General features: G+C 37.1%; 1 protein-coding gene across 2 annotated transcripts; it reads left to right on the forward strand.

Annotated features, from left to right (window-relative positions):
* The first annotated feature begins 1,343 nt into the window (after nucleotides 1–1,343).
* On the forward strand, nucleotides 1,344–17,924 carry SMIM20 (small integral membrane protein 20). Of its 2 annotated transcripts, none has more exons than XM_058193384.1 (3): nucleotides 1,344–1,486; nucleotides 3,162–3,218; nucleotides 17,544–17,924. In XM_058193384.1, exons 1-3 carry the CDS (start codon nucleotides 1,348–1,350, stop codon nucleotides 17,579–17,581), a joined length of 234 nt encoding a protein of 77 aa, XP_058049367.1. In that variant the 5' UTR covers nucleotides 1,344–1,347; the 3' UTR covers nucleotides 17,582–17,924. The 2 variants fall into 2 exon arrangements, with proteins under 2 accessions (XP_058049367.1, XP_058049366.1); XM_058193383.1 differs by lacking the exon at nucleotides 3,162–3,218 and adding an exon at nucleotides 5,235–5,291.
* The last annotated feature ends 244 nt before the right edge of the window (nucleotides 17,925–18,168 follow it).

An 18,168-nucleotide genomic window follows, 5' to 3' on the forward strand; every position in this document is an offset into this window, starting at 1 on the left:
CCCAAACTAGTAATATCATCAGTGCTAGAAGGCAGAGGGGTTTATACTCTCAGTTGATATTGCAGGGGCTTCCCTGTCAGCGTCGATGGGTCTTGGAGGTCCTTTGGTTGGGCTGTTTGCCGATGGCTTCTTCGGCCATTCCTTGATGGGGGTATTGTTGACTTGATGGTTGGTCTTCTGTGAATCCGACCCAGAGGTGGGTTTCAGCAGGTTCCGACCAGTTCTGGAGAACCGGCAGCGGAAACTTTGAGTAGTTCGGAGAACCGGTGGTGAAAATTTTGACTGGCGCCGCCCCCATCTATTCTCTGCCTCCCGAGTCCCAGCTGATCAGGAGGAAATGGGGATTTTGCAGTAATCTTCCCCCAGGAATGTGGTGGGAATGGGGATTTTACAGTATCCTTCCCCTGCCACGCCCACCAAGCCATGCCACACCCACCAAAGCCACGCCCACAGAATCGGTAGTAAAAAAAATTGAAACCCACCACTGATCCAACCTAATCAGCCCCCAGATCAGCAGAGATCAACTCCAAAGTTAACCTCAGACCAACAATCAAGTCAACCACTTGATCCCCCCATCAAGGAACCTGCCAAAGCAGCCCACAGCCCAACCAAAGGACCCCCAAGACCCTCATCCCCACACAAAAGGCTTGCCCTCTGCTTCACTTCAGGGTTCAGGAAAGAGCCCTGAAGAGAAGCAGAGGGCAAAGCCCCCCCCCTCCTCCTCAGCGCTGATAAGGTTACCTAGTCCGGCGGTGAGACGTCTTGCCAGGAAAGCAGCCCCGCCCAGTGAGCGCAGCTCTCCTTCCCAGCCCACCAAAAGCAGACTACACTTCAGGATCTGACCAATCATTTGATTCCGGAGGACAAAAGCCAGTTTTGGAACTTCTGCTTTGCCAGCCGCCTCCCTTCTTATATTTAAAATGAGATTTTTTTTCTCCTTCCAGACACAATTTTTAAAAACCTCCAAAGAAAGAAAATAAATAAATAAATAAATAAAAGAAAATAAAGAAAGAAAGAAAGACAAATAAAAAATAAATAAATAAATAAAAAGAACAATATATAGTTGATGCATATTTTTTACTCATATATATATATATTTTCTTCAAGACATATTGTTTTATCTATGACAATTGTTTGTGTATACTGTTGTGACAAAAAGAAATAATAAAAAACAATAAAAAACAATAAAAAACAATAAAAAACAAGACGCCAACGAAGATAGCTCGGCAGTGACGTGTCTTGGCTACTTCCCGGCGACCGACGCTAGAGGTCAGGCGCGGACGCCCTGGGACGCCGCACGGGCATTCGGCCGCCGTTCGGCTGGCGGAGCGCAGGAACCGGAAGCGAATGTCCGTTTCCGGTTCCGGCCGGGTAAAAATGGCGCCCCTCGGGCGCTACGTCCTGGTCTTCGGCGGCTTCGCTGCTGCGGTGGGCCTGACCCTCTACCCCATCTTCTTCTACCCCATGAGCCACATGGGGGACTACAGTAAGGGCGGGCACGCGCGGCATTCTTCGCCGGCTCCGGCCTTTCCTTGGGAGGGGGGGGGGCGCGGGAGGGGAGAGGAGAGGAGGCTGAAGCTTTGAGGGAGGTCAGAACTGCGCCTGCTGGGCTTAATTGCGGTCAGTGGGGCGCCTTTCAGTGGAATAAACAATTATCATAGCCGTCCCGTAGCTCCCCCTCATTTTAAATCTGTTCTAAAAGCGCAGCTAACTGGCAGTGCCTCCCAGCTGCAGTAAGAATGGCGGTTGGGATCTAGTCCTTCTCGGCCCCCCCCCCCCCACATTGCAGACCTCCTCTAAAGTCAGTTGAGAGGGCAGCCTCAAGACACTCCTTTAAAAAAAAACAAAAAACTGGGGTATTATTATTATTATTAGGTATTATTGTTAGGTATTTTATTGATTTATTTAGAGTATGGGGTCTACTGGGGTGATGCACTAAATAAATAAAAGTTTATGCTTAATTTATCACTTTATTATAATTAATATAAATAATACTAATAACAATTGAATTGAATAGAATTTTATTGGCCAAGTGTGATTGGACACACAAGGAATTTGTCTTGGTGCATATGCTCTCAGTGTACATAAAAGAAAAGATACGTTCATCAAGGTACAACATTTACAACAACCGGTAGCAACCATTAGTGCCAGTCAGTGGTATTTGTGATACATTTTTAAATATTCAGTTGACTGAGTTCCATGTTTAATGAATAAAAGTGATATAATAATAACAATAAGGGCCTCTGGTGGCTCAGACTGCTAAGACAGTTATTAACACAGCTGCTTGCAATTACTGCAGGTTCAAGCCCCACCAGGCCCAAGGTTGACTCAGCCTTCCATCCTTTATAAGGTAGGTAAAATGAGGACCCAGATTGTTGGGGGCAATAAATTGACTTTGTATATAATATACAAATGGATGAAGACTATTGCTTAACATAATGTAAGCCGCCCTGAGTCTTCGGAGAAGGACGGGATATAAATGCAAAATAAAATAAAAAAACAATAACAACAACAATAACAATAATAATAATAATAATTACGATGACCCATTGTCATCGGGGCACTTGGTACCATGTCCAAGAATTTTATAAGATACATCAACAAATTGCAGCTTCCTGCAATAACACCAGCAGAAGTGCAAAAAACTGCACTACTTGGAGCATCATATATTTTAAAAAGGTCTGGGACTGGTAAAAACAATTCAAGTCCTAACCAAGAACGTAAGAGCTGTTAAGGTAACATCCGAGTATATAGGCAGTTCCGCATAAGGTGTTATTAGTAGTAGTATATTGAGTACTATGCTATTAGGTGAATAGCATAGTACATTAGGTGAGTAGCATAGAGACATGGGCTTGTTTGTATATAAGTTTGCATAAGCAAAATCTTAGCATGGTCAGTAACAAACTCTGATGGGAAATAAGAACCAAATGCACTGTAGGAAAGATGGAAGCACACAGTAAAAGTGTACAGGAGTAAATTTTAAGAAATTAAGAAAATTTCATAGCGTGGTATTGGGAGAGAGCAGGGAACAGATACAGAAGGATAAGAAATAGCTGTTGTGAGATTTAGCCTTAAACAACACATTTAACATATTCATGAATATTGAGCAGTAAGTCAACTAAGTGTGCATTTTACCTACTTATGTATTTTATATTTATTAGAAAAGGCACAAAGTATAAATCGAGCCGGCATTATCCAAGAAGATGTACAGCCTCCAGGTATATCTCTAAATTACTAATTGAGATGTGTCTGTTTAGGAATATTATGCTTTAAATAATTATCCCAAAATTGATAAGCAGCGGAGTTTAATTTGGATGCCAGCCTGAAGATATGAGATACATTTTTAAGTTGATAGTTTCTGCTTGGTTGAGTCATTCTGCTGCTGCTTAGAGAATTGTTCCTGAGTGTGTATTATTGTGTCACCTCCGTATATTTTACTCCTGATCAATTTTGGAAATATAAATTGGAAAACAGATGCAGATTGGATCTTAGTTTATTCCTCTTTTGTTGAAAAGAAAGAAAACATGTAAATACTCCTCTGCTCTATATTAAGATACCGCCTTCGAGACACAGCTGTGATTTGTTTCCCTCAGATGCTCTACCAGAAGCATATTTCTTCATATTGTTCAAGGGACAGATTGTCTCAAGCTGTTTGTCAGCTGCAGTGGCTGTTCTCTACAAAAGCAACACTCACTCTCACACTACCATCACTACCTCTTTTGGAGACAAAGTCCTCAAACAGGTGGCAGCTGTTTAACTTCAGGTTCTCTTAAGTGGCACAGATCAATTGTATTCTCACAAAATATTTGCCCATAATTCAGTTTCTTTATTCAATCCAATTTTCTGGTTTTGCGAAATACATTGCACTTCAACAATTAGCTTTCGGGTAGTTTATAGTCGAGCACAATCCAAAGTCACAACTGTTATTTGAATTGGTTTTGATTTGTAAACTAGTAAATTATAAAAACAAATTTTAGCATGGATCAGAGTCTGATTTTGGTGCATAAAGCACTTAGCTTTTTAAAATAACTGAAAGTGTTGACTCGGCAATTATCAGAATAAGTTCTCTAATGGAGTCTTGCCGACAAAGATGCCCATGAACGAGATGTTAGTCATGCTTTTTACTATCTACTTTTGCTTCTAAGTACAGATGGTCCTCAACTTATGACCACAATTGAGCCCAAAATTTCTGTTGTTAATTGAAATATTGGTTCAGTTTTGCCCTATTTTACACCCTTTCTTGCCACATTTGTTAAATATTCAGTTGACTGAGTTCCATGTTTAATGAATAAAAGTGATATAATAATAACAATAAGGGCCTCTGGTGGCTCAGACTGCTAAGATAGCCTGTTATTAACACAGCTGCTTGCACTTACTGCAGGTTCAAGCCCCACCAGGCCCAAGGTTGACTCAGCCTTCCATCCTTTATAAGGTAGGTAAAATGAGGACCCAGATTGTTGGGGGCAATAAATTGACTTTATATATAATATACAAAATGGACGAAGACTATTGCTTAATATAGTGTAAGCCGCCCTGAGTCTTCGGAGAAGGGCGGGATATAAATGCAAATAATAAAATAAAAAAACAATAACAACAATAATAATAATAATTACGATGACCCATTGTCATCAGGGCACTTGGCACCATGTCCAAGAATTTTATAAGATACATCAACAAATTGCAGCTTCCTGCAATAACACCAGCAGAAGTGCAAAAAACTGCACTACTTGGAGCATCATATATTTTAAAAAGGTCTGGGACTGGTAAAACCAATTCAAGTCCTAACCAAGAACGTAAGAGCTGTTAAGGTAACATCCGAGTATATAGGCAGTTCTGCATAAGGTGCTATTAGTAGTAGTATATTGAGTACTATGCTATTAGGTGAATAGCATAGTACATTAGGTGAGTAGCATAGAGACATGGGCTTGTGTGTATATAAGTTTGCATAAGCAAAATCTTAGCATGGTCAGTAACAAACTCTGATGGGAAATAAGAACCAAATGCACTGTAGGAAAGATGGAAGCACAAAGTAAAAGTGTACAGGAGTAAATTTTAAGAAATTAAGAAAATTTCATAGCGTGGTATTGGGAGAGAGCAGGGAACAGATACAGAAGGATAAGAAATAGCTGTTGCGAGATTTAGCCTTAAACACCACATTTAACATATTCATGAATATTGAGCAGTAAGTCAACTAAGTGTGCATTTTACCTACTTATGTATTTTATATTTATTAGAAAAGGCACAAAGTATAAATCGAGCCGGCATTATCCAAGAAGATGTACAGCCTCCAGGTATATCTCTAAATTACTAATTGAGATGTGTCTGTTTAGGAATATTATGCTTTAAATAATTATCCCAAAATTGATAAGCAGTGGAGTTTAATTTGGATGCCAGCCTGAAGATATGAGATATATTTTTAAGTTGATAGTTTCTGCTTGGTTGAGTCATTCTGCTGCTGCTTAGAGAATTGTTCCTGAGTGTGTATTATTGTGTCACCTCCGTATATTTTACTCCTGATCAATTTTGGAAATATAAATTGGAAAACAGATGCAGATTGGATCTTAGTTTATTCCTCTTTTGTTGAAAAGAAAGAAAACATGTAAATACTCCTCTGCTCTATATTAAGATACCTCCTTCGAGACACGGCTGTGATTTGTTTCCCTCAAAAGCTCTACCAGAAGCATATTTCTTCATATTGTTCAAGGGACAGATTGTCTCAAGCTGTTTGTCAGCTGCAGTGGCTGTTCTCTACAAAAGCAACACTCACTCTCACACTACCATCACTATTTTGAGAGTACCTCTTTTGGAGACAAAGTCCTCAAACAGGTGGCAGCTGTTTAACTTCAGGTTCTCTTAGGTAGCACAGATCAATTGTATTCTCACAAAATATTTGCCCATAATTCAGTTTCTTTATTCAATCCAATTTTCTGGTTTTGCGAAATACATTGCACTTCAACAATTAGCTTTTGGGTAGTTTATAGTCGAGCACAATCCAAAGTCACAACTGTTATTTGAATTGGTTTTGATTTGTAAACGAGTAAATTATAAAAACAAATTTTAGCATGGATCAGAGTCTGATTTTGGTGCATAAAGCACTTAGCTTTTTAAAATAACTGAAAGTGTTGACTCGGCAATTATCAGAATAAGTTCTCTAATGGAGTCTTGCCGACAAAGATGCCCATGAACGAGATGTTAGTCATGCTTTTTACTATCTACTTTTGCTTCTAAGTACAGATGGTCCTCAACTTATGACCACAATTGAGCCCAAAATTTCTGTTGTTAATTGAAATATTGGTTCAGTTTTGCCCTATTTTACGCCCTTTCTTGCCACATTTGTTAAGTTGGTAACATGGTTAATCTAAATCTAAATTTGAGTCAGTTGCAAAGTGTCTGAATTTTAACCATGGGGATGTCACAGTGGTCATAAGTGTGAAAAATCGTCATAAGTGCTGTTGTAACTTTGAATGGCCACTAAGTGAACTGTTGTAAGTCGAGGACTACAAGTATGATATATAAACAAACTGCCTAAAGGTTTTTGGGGGGCTTGGAAGAAAATATATCTCAAGGGTGATTATCAGTACATTGCATACTTTCTCTGGAAGATGGGAGGCAGACAATGGTGTAGAGGTAGCAAACATCCCCAGGGTCATGTGATCAGAGGCCAGGTGCTCAGCAATTGTCACAGATTTAGGATGACCGTATGATCCACTTAACAACTGTGGCAAAAAAGCTCATAAAATCAGTTGCAACAAGCTTAACCGCCTTAGCTTAGGAAAGGAATTCTGATCCCAATTATGATCGTAAGTCGAGGCCTACCTGTAGCAAGAGTGAATGTAAAAGCAATAGGCGGTGTAGTTACTTAATGATGTGTGTGAAAGAGGTGCAGTGACTATATTAGAAGAAATGCAGTGTGGAAATCCAGACTTTTGCCCTACGATTGAATCAGTACAAAAATGTGTCTTTTTTTACTGGGTCACTTATTTTTGTATTTAGGGTACAGTCATTGAGATGCCAGGGACACGGTGGCTCAGGGGCTAGGACGTTGAACTTGTCGATAGAAAGGTCGGCAGCTCAGCGGTTCAAATCCCTAGTGCTGCCATGTAACGGGGTGAGCTCCCGTTACTTGTCCCAGCTTCTGCCAACCTAGCAGTTTCGAAAGTATGTAAAAAGTAGAAAAAATAGGGACCACCTTTGGTGGGAAGGTAACAGCGTTCTGTGCACCTTTGGCATTGAGTCATGCCAGTCACATGACCACGGAGATGTCTTCGGACAGCGCTGGCTCTTCGGCTTTGAAAATGGAGATGAGCACTGCCCCCTAGAGTCGGCAATGACTAGCACATATGTGCGAGGGGAACCTTTACCTTTACATTGAGATTTTAGTTTGCAGAAGTTTGGTTATATGGAAAAATTGGGGAATGAATTATAAAATAATTGTGTGAAGAAAGAAGAATGAATTATAAAATAATTGTGTGAAGAAAGAAGGGTGAATAGGTGGAGAGGGGGTACAAGGCAGGAAGTCATGATTGGTGGAATTGACAAAATCTTCAAATCAAACAAGTGAGAAGCTTAAAGAACAAAATAATGTGGATATAGGGAAAGCAAAAGGGACACGGTGGCTCAGTCGCTAAGATGCTGAGCTTGTCGATCAAAAGGTCGGCAGTTCAGCGGTTCGAATCCCTAGTGCTGCCATGTAACGGGGTGAGCTCCCGTTACTTGTCCCAGCTTCTGCCAACCTAGCAGTTTCGAAAGTATGTAAAAAGTAGAAAAAATAGGGACCACCTTTGGTGGGAAGGTAACAGCGTTCTGTGCACCTTTGGCATTGAGTCATGCCGGCCACATGACCACGGAGACGTCTTCGGACAGCGCTGGCTCTTCGGCTTTGAAAATGGAGATGAGCACTGCCCCCTAGAGTCGGCAACGACTAGCACATATGTGCGAGGGGAACCTTTACCTTTACATTGAGATTTTAGTTTGCAGAAGTTTGGTTATATGGAAAAATTGGGGAATGAATTATAAAATAATTGTGTGAAGAAAGAAGAATGGACTTCCGGGTGGCTCCACCTCTTCGCTGAGCCCTAATTAAAGGGGCTCCGCACTGAACATCGTAAAGCCAGGAAAAGCCGGCTTTAATCTTTTTCCCTGGATGAAAGGGGAAGATAAGAGCAGCAGGAAATGTTGGTAGACCTCCCCAGAGGCTTTGTTTTAATTAAGCAGAGCTTCGAAGGGTCGACGGGTCCCATAAATATTCCTGCCATAAGCTCCGACTTCAGTGCGCTCCTGCAAAAGCAGGAAAAGAAGAAAGTGTCCATCTCTGCTAATTGTCTTATCTTTATGGATCTCTTTAAGCAGGCGGAATGAGTGCCAGCGGACAATTATTGGATTGCAAGTATTTTTGATTTCCTGACTTCTACCTTCTAAAAAAGAGAAAAATTTTTTTCCTTTGTTTTAATTGACTCTTAAAGATGGCGCCTGAACGGGAGTGAAAGTGACGAATGGAATTTCAAACAGTCTGTGCAACTAAGAAGATAAGAAATGTTATGTGTGGATTTTAATGAAGTGAACTGAGCTCTCCTATACTTAAAGGGGAAAAGAGAAGTTTCTAGACTTATATTTTGTGAATTTTAAAACTGAAATGGCTACTAAACCACCTAAGACTGGGGGCAGAAGGGTTCTGAACCAGCTTTAGAAGATCTGATTAAAGAGCAAGGAAAGTGTCTGAAGAAAGGTTTAAGGAGATTATGGATAATAATGAGAAAATAAGAGAAGAAATAAAAGAGAATAATAAAAAATAAGAGAAGATATCTTGATGGCTTTTCAAGGTTTGGCAAAAGACTGGAGGTGGTGGAGGAGGAGGTGCAAGAAATTGTTCAGTCAAATCAACAAATAGAAAAATAGAATGGGGGAATGCAAATCAAATTGGATAAAAATGAAGATCAAGTGGTGGTGATGCAGTATAGAATGATGGAAGGAGCTCTGAGAATTAGAGGTTTGAATGAGGAAAAAGGGGAAGATTTAAAAAATTTTTTATCAGAAGCTCTGGCTGAATTTATTGAACTTGATCCACAAGAGGTTGCTTATCAAATTGACAAAATTTATAGAGTTAATTCTTGGATTGCTAGGCAAAAGAAACTTCCTAGAGACATTGTGGTTTATTTTTTGAAAAGAACAGTGAGGAATCAAATTTTGCAAGTTGCTTTTCAGAAAAACTTGAAAATAGGGGAACAGGAGTTGAAGGTTTTGAAAGAGATTCCTCCCAAGATGTTAAGGGATAGAAAGGACTTTACATTTTTTACACAAGAACTTAAGAAATACCAGATTCAATTTAGATGGGAGGTTCCAGTTGGCTTGACAGTGTATTATCAAGGAAGGAGACATCGTATTGACACAGTGCTTAAGGCCAAAGATTTTCTTTCTACAGTGCTGAAATTTGAAATAGAAATAATAGAAAAAAGAATTCAAGAGACTCAAATGGGTGTGGAAGCTGAGGTGATTCCAGTGATGTTACCATCAGAGGAACAACCACAAGAACAAAGACTGACGAGGGGAGCCCTTAAGCGTAAAGAAAAGGAGCAACAAACCCAAAGTAAAGTTCAGGATTCTGCTACAGAAGCGGTGGGAGGAGCACGGCCGAAGATACGGGAGGACGATCTTCAGTTGATTGCCCAAAGGCTTCAGCAGCCCAGTAATGGCAAATAAAATCTTGACTTGGAATGTCAATGGTTTGAACTCAGCTCAGAAGAGAAAAAATATTTCATTATTTGAAACAATTTAAAAATGATGTTATTTGCTTACAAGAAACGCATATTAAATTATCAGATCAAAAGTACCTAATAAACTCAAAGTTAGGTAAACATTTTGTTGCTTCAGCTTTGGAGAAAAAACATGGCATAGTGGTTTATTTGAGAAAAGATATACCAGCCAAGTTAATAGAGGCAGATATTCACGGAAGATATATTGCTATTGAACTTACAATAGAAACAAAAAGGACTCTCTTGCTTGGTATATATGCACCCAATCAGCAACAAGAAAAATTTTATAGAATGTTATATGATAAGTTGAATCTATGGGATTATAAATCGTGCATTATATTGGGAGATTGGAATGGAGTAATAGATACACGAAAGGACAAGAGAATTTCTTCCAAGAAGATACCTGCACATGCAAAGCTGCCTAAATCCTTTTTTGATATGATAGAAGATTTTGAGTTAAGAGATGTATGGAGACTGCGGAATTTGGAGGAAAGAGACTATACTTTTTTCTGATAGGCATCAATCCTTCTCACGTATTGATTTTATTTTAATTTCTAATGATTTGCTTTTTAGGGTGAAGAAAACTAAGATATTTCCAAGATGTTTGTCTGATCATAGTCCTGTTTGGATGGAATTGCAATATGGAAAAGAGGGTAGAAGAACTTGGAGATTAAATGAAAATTTGTTTAGATATCAGGATAATGTAAATCAATGTAAAAAGCAGATGAAAGAATTTTTTGATTATAATTTGAATAATGAAACATCGATAGAAATGGTTTGGGACTGCAGTAAAGCTTTTATGAGAGGTGTATTAATATATCTTAATAATAGACAGAGAAATAAGCAACAAAGACAGCGTAGGTATTTAGAAGAGGAAATTTATAAGAAACAACAATTATTAATACATAATCCACATGATCAAAAACTTAAAGATGCAATAAAGTTACTACAGAATCAATTTAATATGATAATGGCTGATCAGGTGGCAACAAATATACAATATGCCAAACATAATACTTTTTGTAATGCAAATAGGCCTGGTAGGTGGTTAGCATATACTTTAAGGAAAAGACAAAAACAACGTACTATAGAAAAAATAGAATATAAAGGTAAAGAGAGATATCAACAGGATAAAATTAAAAAAGCTTTTTTAGAATATTATACAAATTTATATCTTAAAGATAATATATTGAATAGGGATATTGATAATTATTTGAAGGAATATAAGGTTAAAAATTTAACTTTAGAACAAGCGGATGAACTGAATCGGCCTATAACCTCGGAAGAAATTATTTTGGTAATTAAACAATTAAAATGGGAAAACTCCTGGTACGGATGGGCTCACAGTTAGTTATTATAGGAATTTACAGGATGAGATGTTAGGTCCACTTAAGGAATTATTTAATCAGATACAACTAGGAGAATTCCCCTCATGGAGAACCTCTTTATTTCATTGATACCAAAGAGGAACAGGATTGTTCTAAACCTGGGAATTATAGGCCAATCTCACTTTTAAATAATGATTATAAGATTTTTGTTAAAATAATAGCTAATAGATTAATGTTGATTCTGCAGCGAAGAATTCATAATGATCAATCTGGATTTATAAAAGGGAGACAGATGAGGAATAATGTTAGGCAGATTGTTAATTTACTGGAGTACTTAGAAAAGAAAAATTTTATTCCAGCAGCATTTATTTTTCTCGATGCAGAGAAAGCTTTTGATCGATTGCATTGGGATTTTTTATTTAAATTAATAGAAAAGATGCAATTTGGAGATGGTTTTTTAAGAATAATTAGGGCAATTTATGGAGAGCAAACAGCACAGATTATAATCAATGGTAGCTTAACAGAACCTTTTAAGATTGCGAAAGGAACAAGACAGGGATGTCCTTTATCACCATTATTGTTTATTTTAACTCTAGAACCATTATTGGATAAAATAGAAGTAAAGGAGATAGAGGAATTAGAGTTAGACAGTATGAATATAAGTTAAGAGCTTTTGCAGATGATTTGGTGATTACTTTAACAAACCCTATAAATTCTAGTAAATCTTTGTTGGAAATAATTGATCAATATGGGAATGTCTCAGGGTTTAAGGTAAATCAGAAAAGACAAAAGTGATAATAAAAATATGGCCAGACAACAGAAAGAAAAACTAGAGGAAGTAACAGGATTTGAAATTGTAAAGAAGGTTAAGTATTTAGGGGTTTATATTACGTCATCAAATGTGAAATTGTATAAGAATAACTATGAGGTTTTATGGCAAAAAGTTCAGAAGGAGTTGATTGTTTGGAAAAATTGCAATTATCTTTGCTGGGAGAATTGCTGCTATTAAAATGAATGTTTTACCTAGATTTTTATTCCTCTTTCAGATGATACCAATAATTAAGAAAGATAAGAATCTTGAGGAATGGCAGAAGGGAATTAACAAATTTATATGGGAAGGTAAAAAAGCTAGGGTTAAAATGAAAATAATTCAAGATTCTCGGAAAGGGAGGTTTAAAATGCCTAATTTTAAATTATATTATGAAGCAGCTGCTCTCTGCAATAAGTGATTGGTTTAATTTAACAGAGGACAGAATTTTGAATATAGAAGGTTATGATTTGTTATATGGATGGCATGCATATTTAATTTATGACAAAAAGTGGATAAGGCCTTTAAAAATCATGTGCTAAGAAATGCCCTTCTGTGTTTGGAAAAATACTCTTATAAACTAAATTATAAGGTTCCTATATGGGCAAGTCCTAGACATACAGTAGAAAATATAAACATAGAACAGAATCAGGAAATGATTACATATAGAGATCTTTTGTATACTGAAAGAGGTAATTTGCAGTTAAAATCTCTGCAAGTATTAAGAGAGGAAGAAAAATTTTATTCCAGCAGCATTTATTTTCTCGATGCAGAGAAAGCTTTTGATCGATTGCATTGGGATTTTTTATTTAAATTAATAGAAAAGATGCAATTTGGAGATGGTTTTTTAAGAATAATTAGGGCAATTTATGGAGAGCAAACAGCACAGATTATAATCAATGGTAGCTTAACAGAACCTTTTAAGATTGCGAAAGGAACAAGACAGGGATGTCCTTTATCACCATTATTGTTTATTTTAACTCTAGAACCATTATTGGATAAAATACGAAGTAAAGGAGATAGAGGAATTAGAGTTAGACAGTATGAATATAAGTTAAGAGCTTTTGCAGATGATTTGGTGATTACTTTAACAAACCCTATAAATTCTAGTAAATCTTTGTTGGAAATAATTGATCAATATGGGAATGTCTCAGGGTTTAAGGTAAATCAGAAAAGACAAAAGTGATAATAAAAATATGGCCAGACAACAGAAAGAAAAACTAGAGGAAATAACAGGATTTGAAATTGTAAAGAAGGTTAAGTATTTAGGGGTTTATATTACGTCATCAAATGTGAAATTGTATAAGAATAACTATGAGGTTTTATGGCAAAAAGCTCAGAAGGAGTTGATTGTTTGGAAAAATTGCAATTATCTTTGCTGGGAGAATTGCTGCTATTAAAATGAATGTTTTACCTAGATTTTTATTCCTCTTTCAGATGATACCAATAATTAAGAAAGATAAGAATCTTGAGGAATGGCAGAAGGGAATTAACAAATTTATATGGGAAGGTAAAAAAGCTAGGGTTAAAATGAAAATAATTCAAGATTCTCGGAAAGGGAGGTTTAAAATGCCTAATTTTAAATTATATTATGAAGCAGCTGCTCTCTCTGCAATAAGTGATTGGTTTAATTTAACAGAGGACAGAATTTTGAATATAGAAGGTTATGATTTGTTATATGGATGGCATGCATATTTAATTTATGACAAAAAAGTGGATAAGGCCTTTAAAAATCATGTGCTAAGAAATGCCCTTCTGTGTGATTGGAAAAATACTCTTATAAACTAAATTATAAGGTTCCTATATGGGCAAGTCCTAGACATACAGTAGAAAATATAAACATAGAACAGAATCAGGAAATGATTACATATAAAGATCTTTTGTATACTGAAAGAGGTAATTTGCAGTTAAAATCTCTGCAAGTATTAAGAGAGGAAGGGAAAAATTATACTTGGTTTCAATATGAGCAACTACGTGCTAGATGGAAGGAGATCAGAAAATTGGTATAGAGCAGAACGAGGGAAATTTGGTAAAGCAAATTAGAAATCAGTCTCAGGAGCATATAAAGAGATTGTATAATGTGTTACTTGAAATAGATTCTGAAAGGGACTTGGTAAAGGACTGTATGATAAAGTGGGCACAAAATTTTCAGGAGCCAATATTATTGGAAACGTGGGAAAAATTTGGGTTAGAAATGTTAAATTCACAGGCACAGAATCTGAGGAAAATTTTATAAAATGTTTTATAGATGGCATCTAGATCCTAAAAATTATCGTATGTATCCAGAAATGCAAGCAAAATGTTGGAGATGTAATTGTGATGACGCTACATATTTTCACATTTGGTGGACTTGTAAGGACATAAAGGCCTTTTGGATAAAAATTTGGTGGATTTTACAAAATGTTCTGAAAAGAAGATAAAGTTCCTGCCGCAATTTTTCTTGTTGGGAATTATTACGGATTGTACAGTAATTGAGACTAAATTGATTTTAAATCTAATAACTGCAGCAAGATTACTAATAGGACAATATTGGAAGAAAAAGAAGTACCAACAATAGAAGAATGGATATTGAAAGTTGCCAATTTGGCTGAGATGGCGAAGATATCAGCCTTTTTGAAAGACAATACGCAAGAAAGATACTTAAAGGAATGGAAAAAATGGATTGACTATATTCAACGTAGATATCAGACTAAGAGTTATCAGACTGTTTTGAATGATTATGATGTATTATTTTGATTGCTTTTGGGGAAGTTAGGAATTGATGATTGTAGGGGTACAATTAAGTTGGGATGAAAATTTTTTAGCATATGTTTGTTTTATTTTTAACTATACCTTGTGCTCGTTCCGGGAAGTCGGGGGGGGGGGAGGGGGGGAAAGGGGGAAAAAATTTTTTTTGTAAAACCTTTTGAATAAAAAAAAAAAAAGAAAGAAGAATGAATTATAAAATAATTGTGTGAAGAAAGAAGGGTGAATAGGTGGAGAGGGGGTACAAGGCAGGAAGTCATGATTGGTGGAATTGACAAAATCTTCAAACAAGTGAGAAGCTTAAAGAACAAAAAAATGTGGATATAGGGAAAGCAAAAGGGACACGGTGGCTCAGTCGCTAAGATGCTGAGCTTGTCGATCAAAAGGTCGGCAGTTCAGCGGTTCGAATCCCTGGTGCCACGTAACGGGGTGAGCTCCTGTTACTTGTCCCAGCTTCTGCCAACCTAGCAGTTCGAAAGCCCATAAAAAATGAGAGTAGGAAAATAGGGACCACCTTTGGTAGGAAGGTAACAGAGTTCCGTGCGCCTTTGGCGTTGAGTCATGCCGGCCACATGACCACGGAGATGTCTTCAGACAGCGCTGGCTCTTCAGCTTTGAAACGGACATGAGCATTACCCCCTAGAGTCGGGAACGACTAGCACATATGCGAGGGGAACTTTTACCTTTACCTTTAGGCAAAGCAATGATGATTTGCAAGATAGAAAGTTATGGAAAGGAGCTGCAAGTTGTGTTAATAACTAGATTTAATTGTATTTTCTTTTTAATGCTTTTAGTTCCTTCTGTTTGCAGTTTCTTATTCCCTTTCTGTAATTCTCTAGTTTATATTTGTGAAATCCTAGCCACTATGTGATGTTATCCAGCTCTTTTTCTTGTCAGTTACATTACTGAAATTCTGTTTGCACAAATTAGCCAACCACATTTTTCTTGGCTCGTTGTGCAAGCTCAGCCTATCTGATTAGTTTTGTGGCTTACAAGGCCATGCAAATCCAGAAGATTTGGGTTAGTACAGGAAAGTTATTAAATTACCCATTAGTGAGGATAATTAGTGAACTCAGCTGTATGAAATCTATTTTTTCTAGGTTGGATGAAGGCCAATAAGTAAAATATACCAAGAAATAGAAGTGCTATGCATAACTGATTTTCCCTGTTTGAAGAATTAGGATCCATCCAGCCACACAGTGGTTTTGTACTAACCTACAAAGCAGATTTTAAGTTTGTTTTTCCTCTGGCATTTAACTTTGACAGAGACTCCCAAGTGTAGTTGGAGTAGACAACCAATACTGGCTTGTCAATATTCCTAGGCAGGGAAAACCTGGTCATCCATGCTCAATTGCTTCAAAATGTTATAAAGCAACTGGCTTCGTAAATTGTTTGGCACTCAAATTATGAGCCCAACATATTTGCGTTTGTACAATATATTATTGTATTGCCATTTTTAGAACTGCTGGCTACCTATTTGTTTCTGAGTGTTTAAAGTGCTAATTTAGATACTTACAAAAGTATGTACTCCTTTGCCAAAATACCTTCTCTATTCTATTGATACTCAATTACTTCCCCTTTTGAGATGAAATAGAAGAGAGGGGGAAAAAGGGTTTTAGTTACTAGAGCCTAGTTAGGAAATATCACGTTAACAAATTTATCAGTGTTGTTACTGATTGAACTCATTGTTTGCAACCAACATTTGTGAGGATTCAGATTCAAATAAAACTAAAAAATTGGACTCTTTACATGTTAACCAAGTTCCCCTGAAGTTTTTTTTTTTGCCATATTTCGCCCCTCACTCATTTATTATGCAACTATTTTAGAAAGTAGTATGTGCATTAGTGTTCCAAGTTACTGGTTATTGCTGGATAATTTTTTTCCCCTGCTACAATTCTAAACATGTTTATTAGATAATGAGTTTATTGACAGGTTTATTTATTGGGAAATGTCATTTTATAGTTTAGCTTTTAGCTTTGGTATTTATATATTGTTTGTTGTTAATTTTTTAAATCATTGTATATTGTGCATCCTTCCAGAATCACATTGTCAAGTCGGGCAGCTTTTAAATCTTGAAATAAATGAGTTAGATTTAAGAGTGGAATTTCTTTCCGAGACAAACTGCTTCAGTGAATAGTTGTTCTTTCTTCTATTGTTCTTTTCCCCAAAGTATTTTGTCTCGGAGACAATACTATACCCAACCTGTATTTGATGCTCATTTTTCAAAACAGTTAAATCTATCCTGTGTTGTTGTAAGTTCAGCAAGAACTGTGGGCAGTGTTACCTGATCAGTTAATGAAAATTTCATCAGTTAATGAAAGTGGAAGGCTAACCAGAGTCTTAGATTACCTTCATACAGAGGTGGGTTTCAGCAGGTTCTGATCAGTTCTAGAGAACCGGTAGCGGAAATTTTGAGTAGTTTGGAGAACCAGTAAATACTACCTCTGACTGGCCCCACCCCCATCCATTCTTTGCCTTCTGAGTCCCAGCTGATCGGGAGAAAATGGGGATTTTGCCGTATCCTTCCCCTGGAGTGGGGTGGGAATGGAGATTTTACAGTATCCTTCCCCTGCCACGCCCACCAGGCCACGCCCACCAAGCCACACCCACAGAACTGGTAGTAAAAAAATCTGAAACCCACCACTGCCCTCATAGGAAATCTGCATGTTCTAATGTACACATGTAGGAACGTCATTTCTGAGTCAACTCCTCAGACTAATTTTAAACGAGATCTGCTTTTTTTCGGGGACGGGTGGGTGGGAGCAGGGTGCTTGTTTTATTATTTAAATTATAAGGGTTATTGAGGTTTTCCCTTTGATGTGTGTACGTTTACAATTGGGAACTATCTCCTTGCACTGATACCGATATTAAAAGGAAGAATTCTAAACGCTCTAATCGTATGTTTACCTGTAGGATTAAAAGTGTGGTCTGATCCATTTGGAAGAAAATAAAAAAACATCTCCCTGGATAAGAGCTTGAAGAAGTGTGGATTTCCCCCTTTGCCATCCACGATACTCCCAAGACCTTTCTGACAACTGAGATAATGTAGAAAAAGAGTTTGGCATGTTGGCTTGCATTCGTGCATATAGACTCCGTAGCAGTTGCTAATTTTCAAACATTAAGTTTGTCTCTGATCTTGCTATGGCAAAGAGAACTGTATGGAATGTTTTCTGTTAAGAAAATGGAATAATTGTCTTTTCCTTTATTGAAAGAATAAATGTGTTTTATCTGTACAGATGATGCAGCTGATATCTGTATAAAATATGCTAATAATAAAATATATTATAAAAAACACATGGTTCTAAAATTGTGAGAGAGCCTTTTTATAATCTACTACAGGATACAGTGCTCAGTGTTTTAGTTGTTCTTTAAATGAAAAGGTGAACTGATAAAAACAATAGTTATTTCTGAAAAAGATCCCAGATGAACATATTATTTCAGGCTTCAAGAAGAGATGGTTTTTAAATGGATTTAATTTCTAATTAAAACTCTACCATTTTGGAGTCAGGGTTTTTAAAGTTAATTAATTAATTAAGAG

The sequence above is a fragment of the Ahaetulla prasina genome, chromosome 8 (assembly GCF_028640845.1).
Source record: "Ahaetulla prasina isolate Xishuangbanna chromosome 8, ASM2864084v1, whole genome shotgun sequence".
Classification (NCBI taxonomy): domain Eukaryota; kingdom Metazoa; phylum Chordata; class Lepidosauria; order Squamata; family Colubridae; genus Ahaetulla; species Ahaetulla prasina.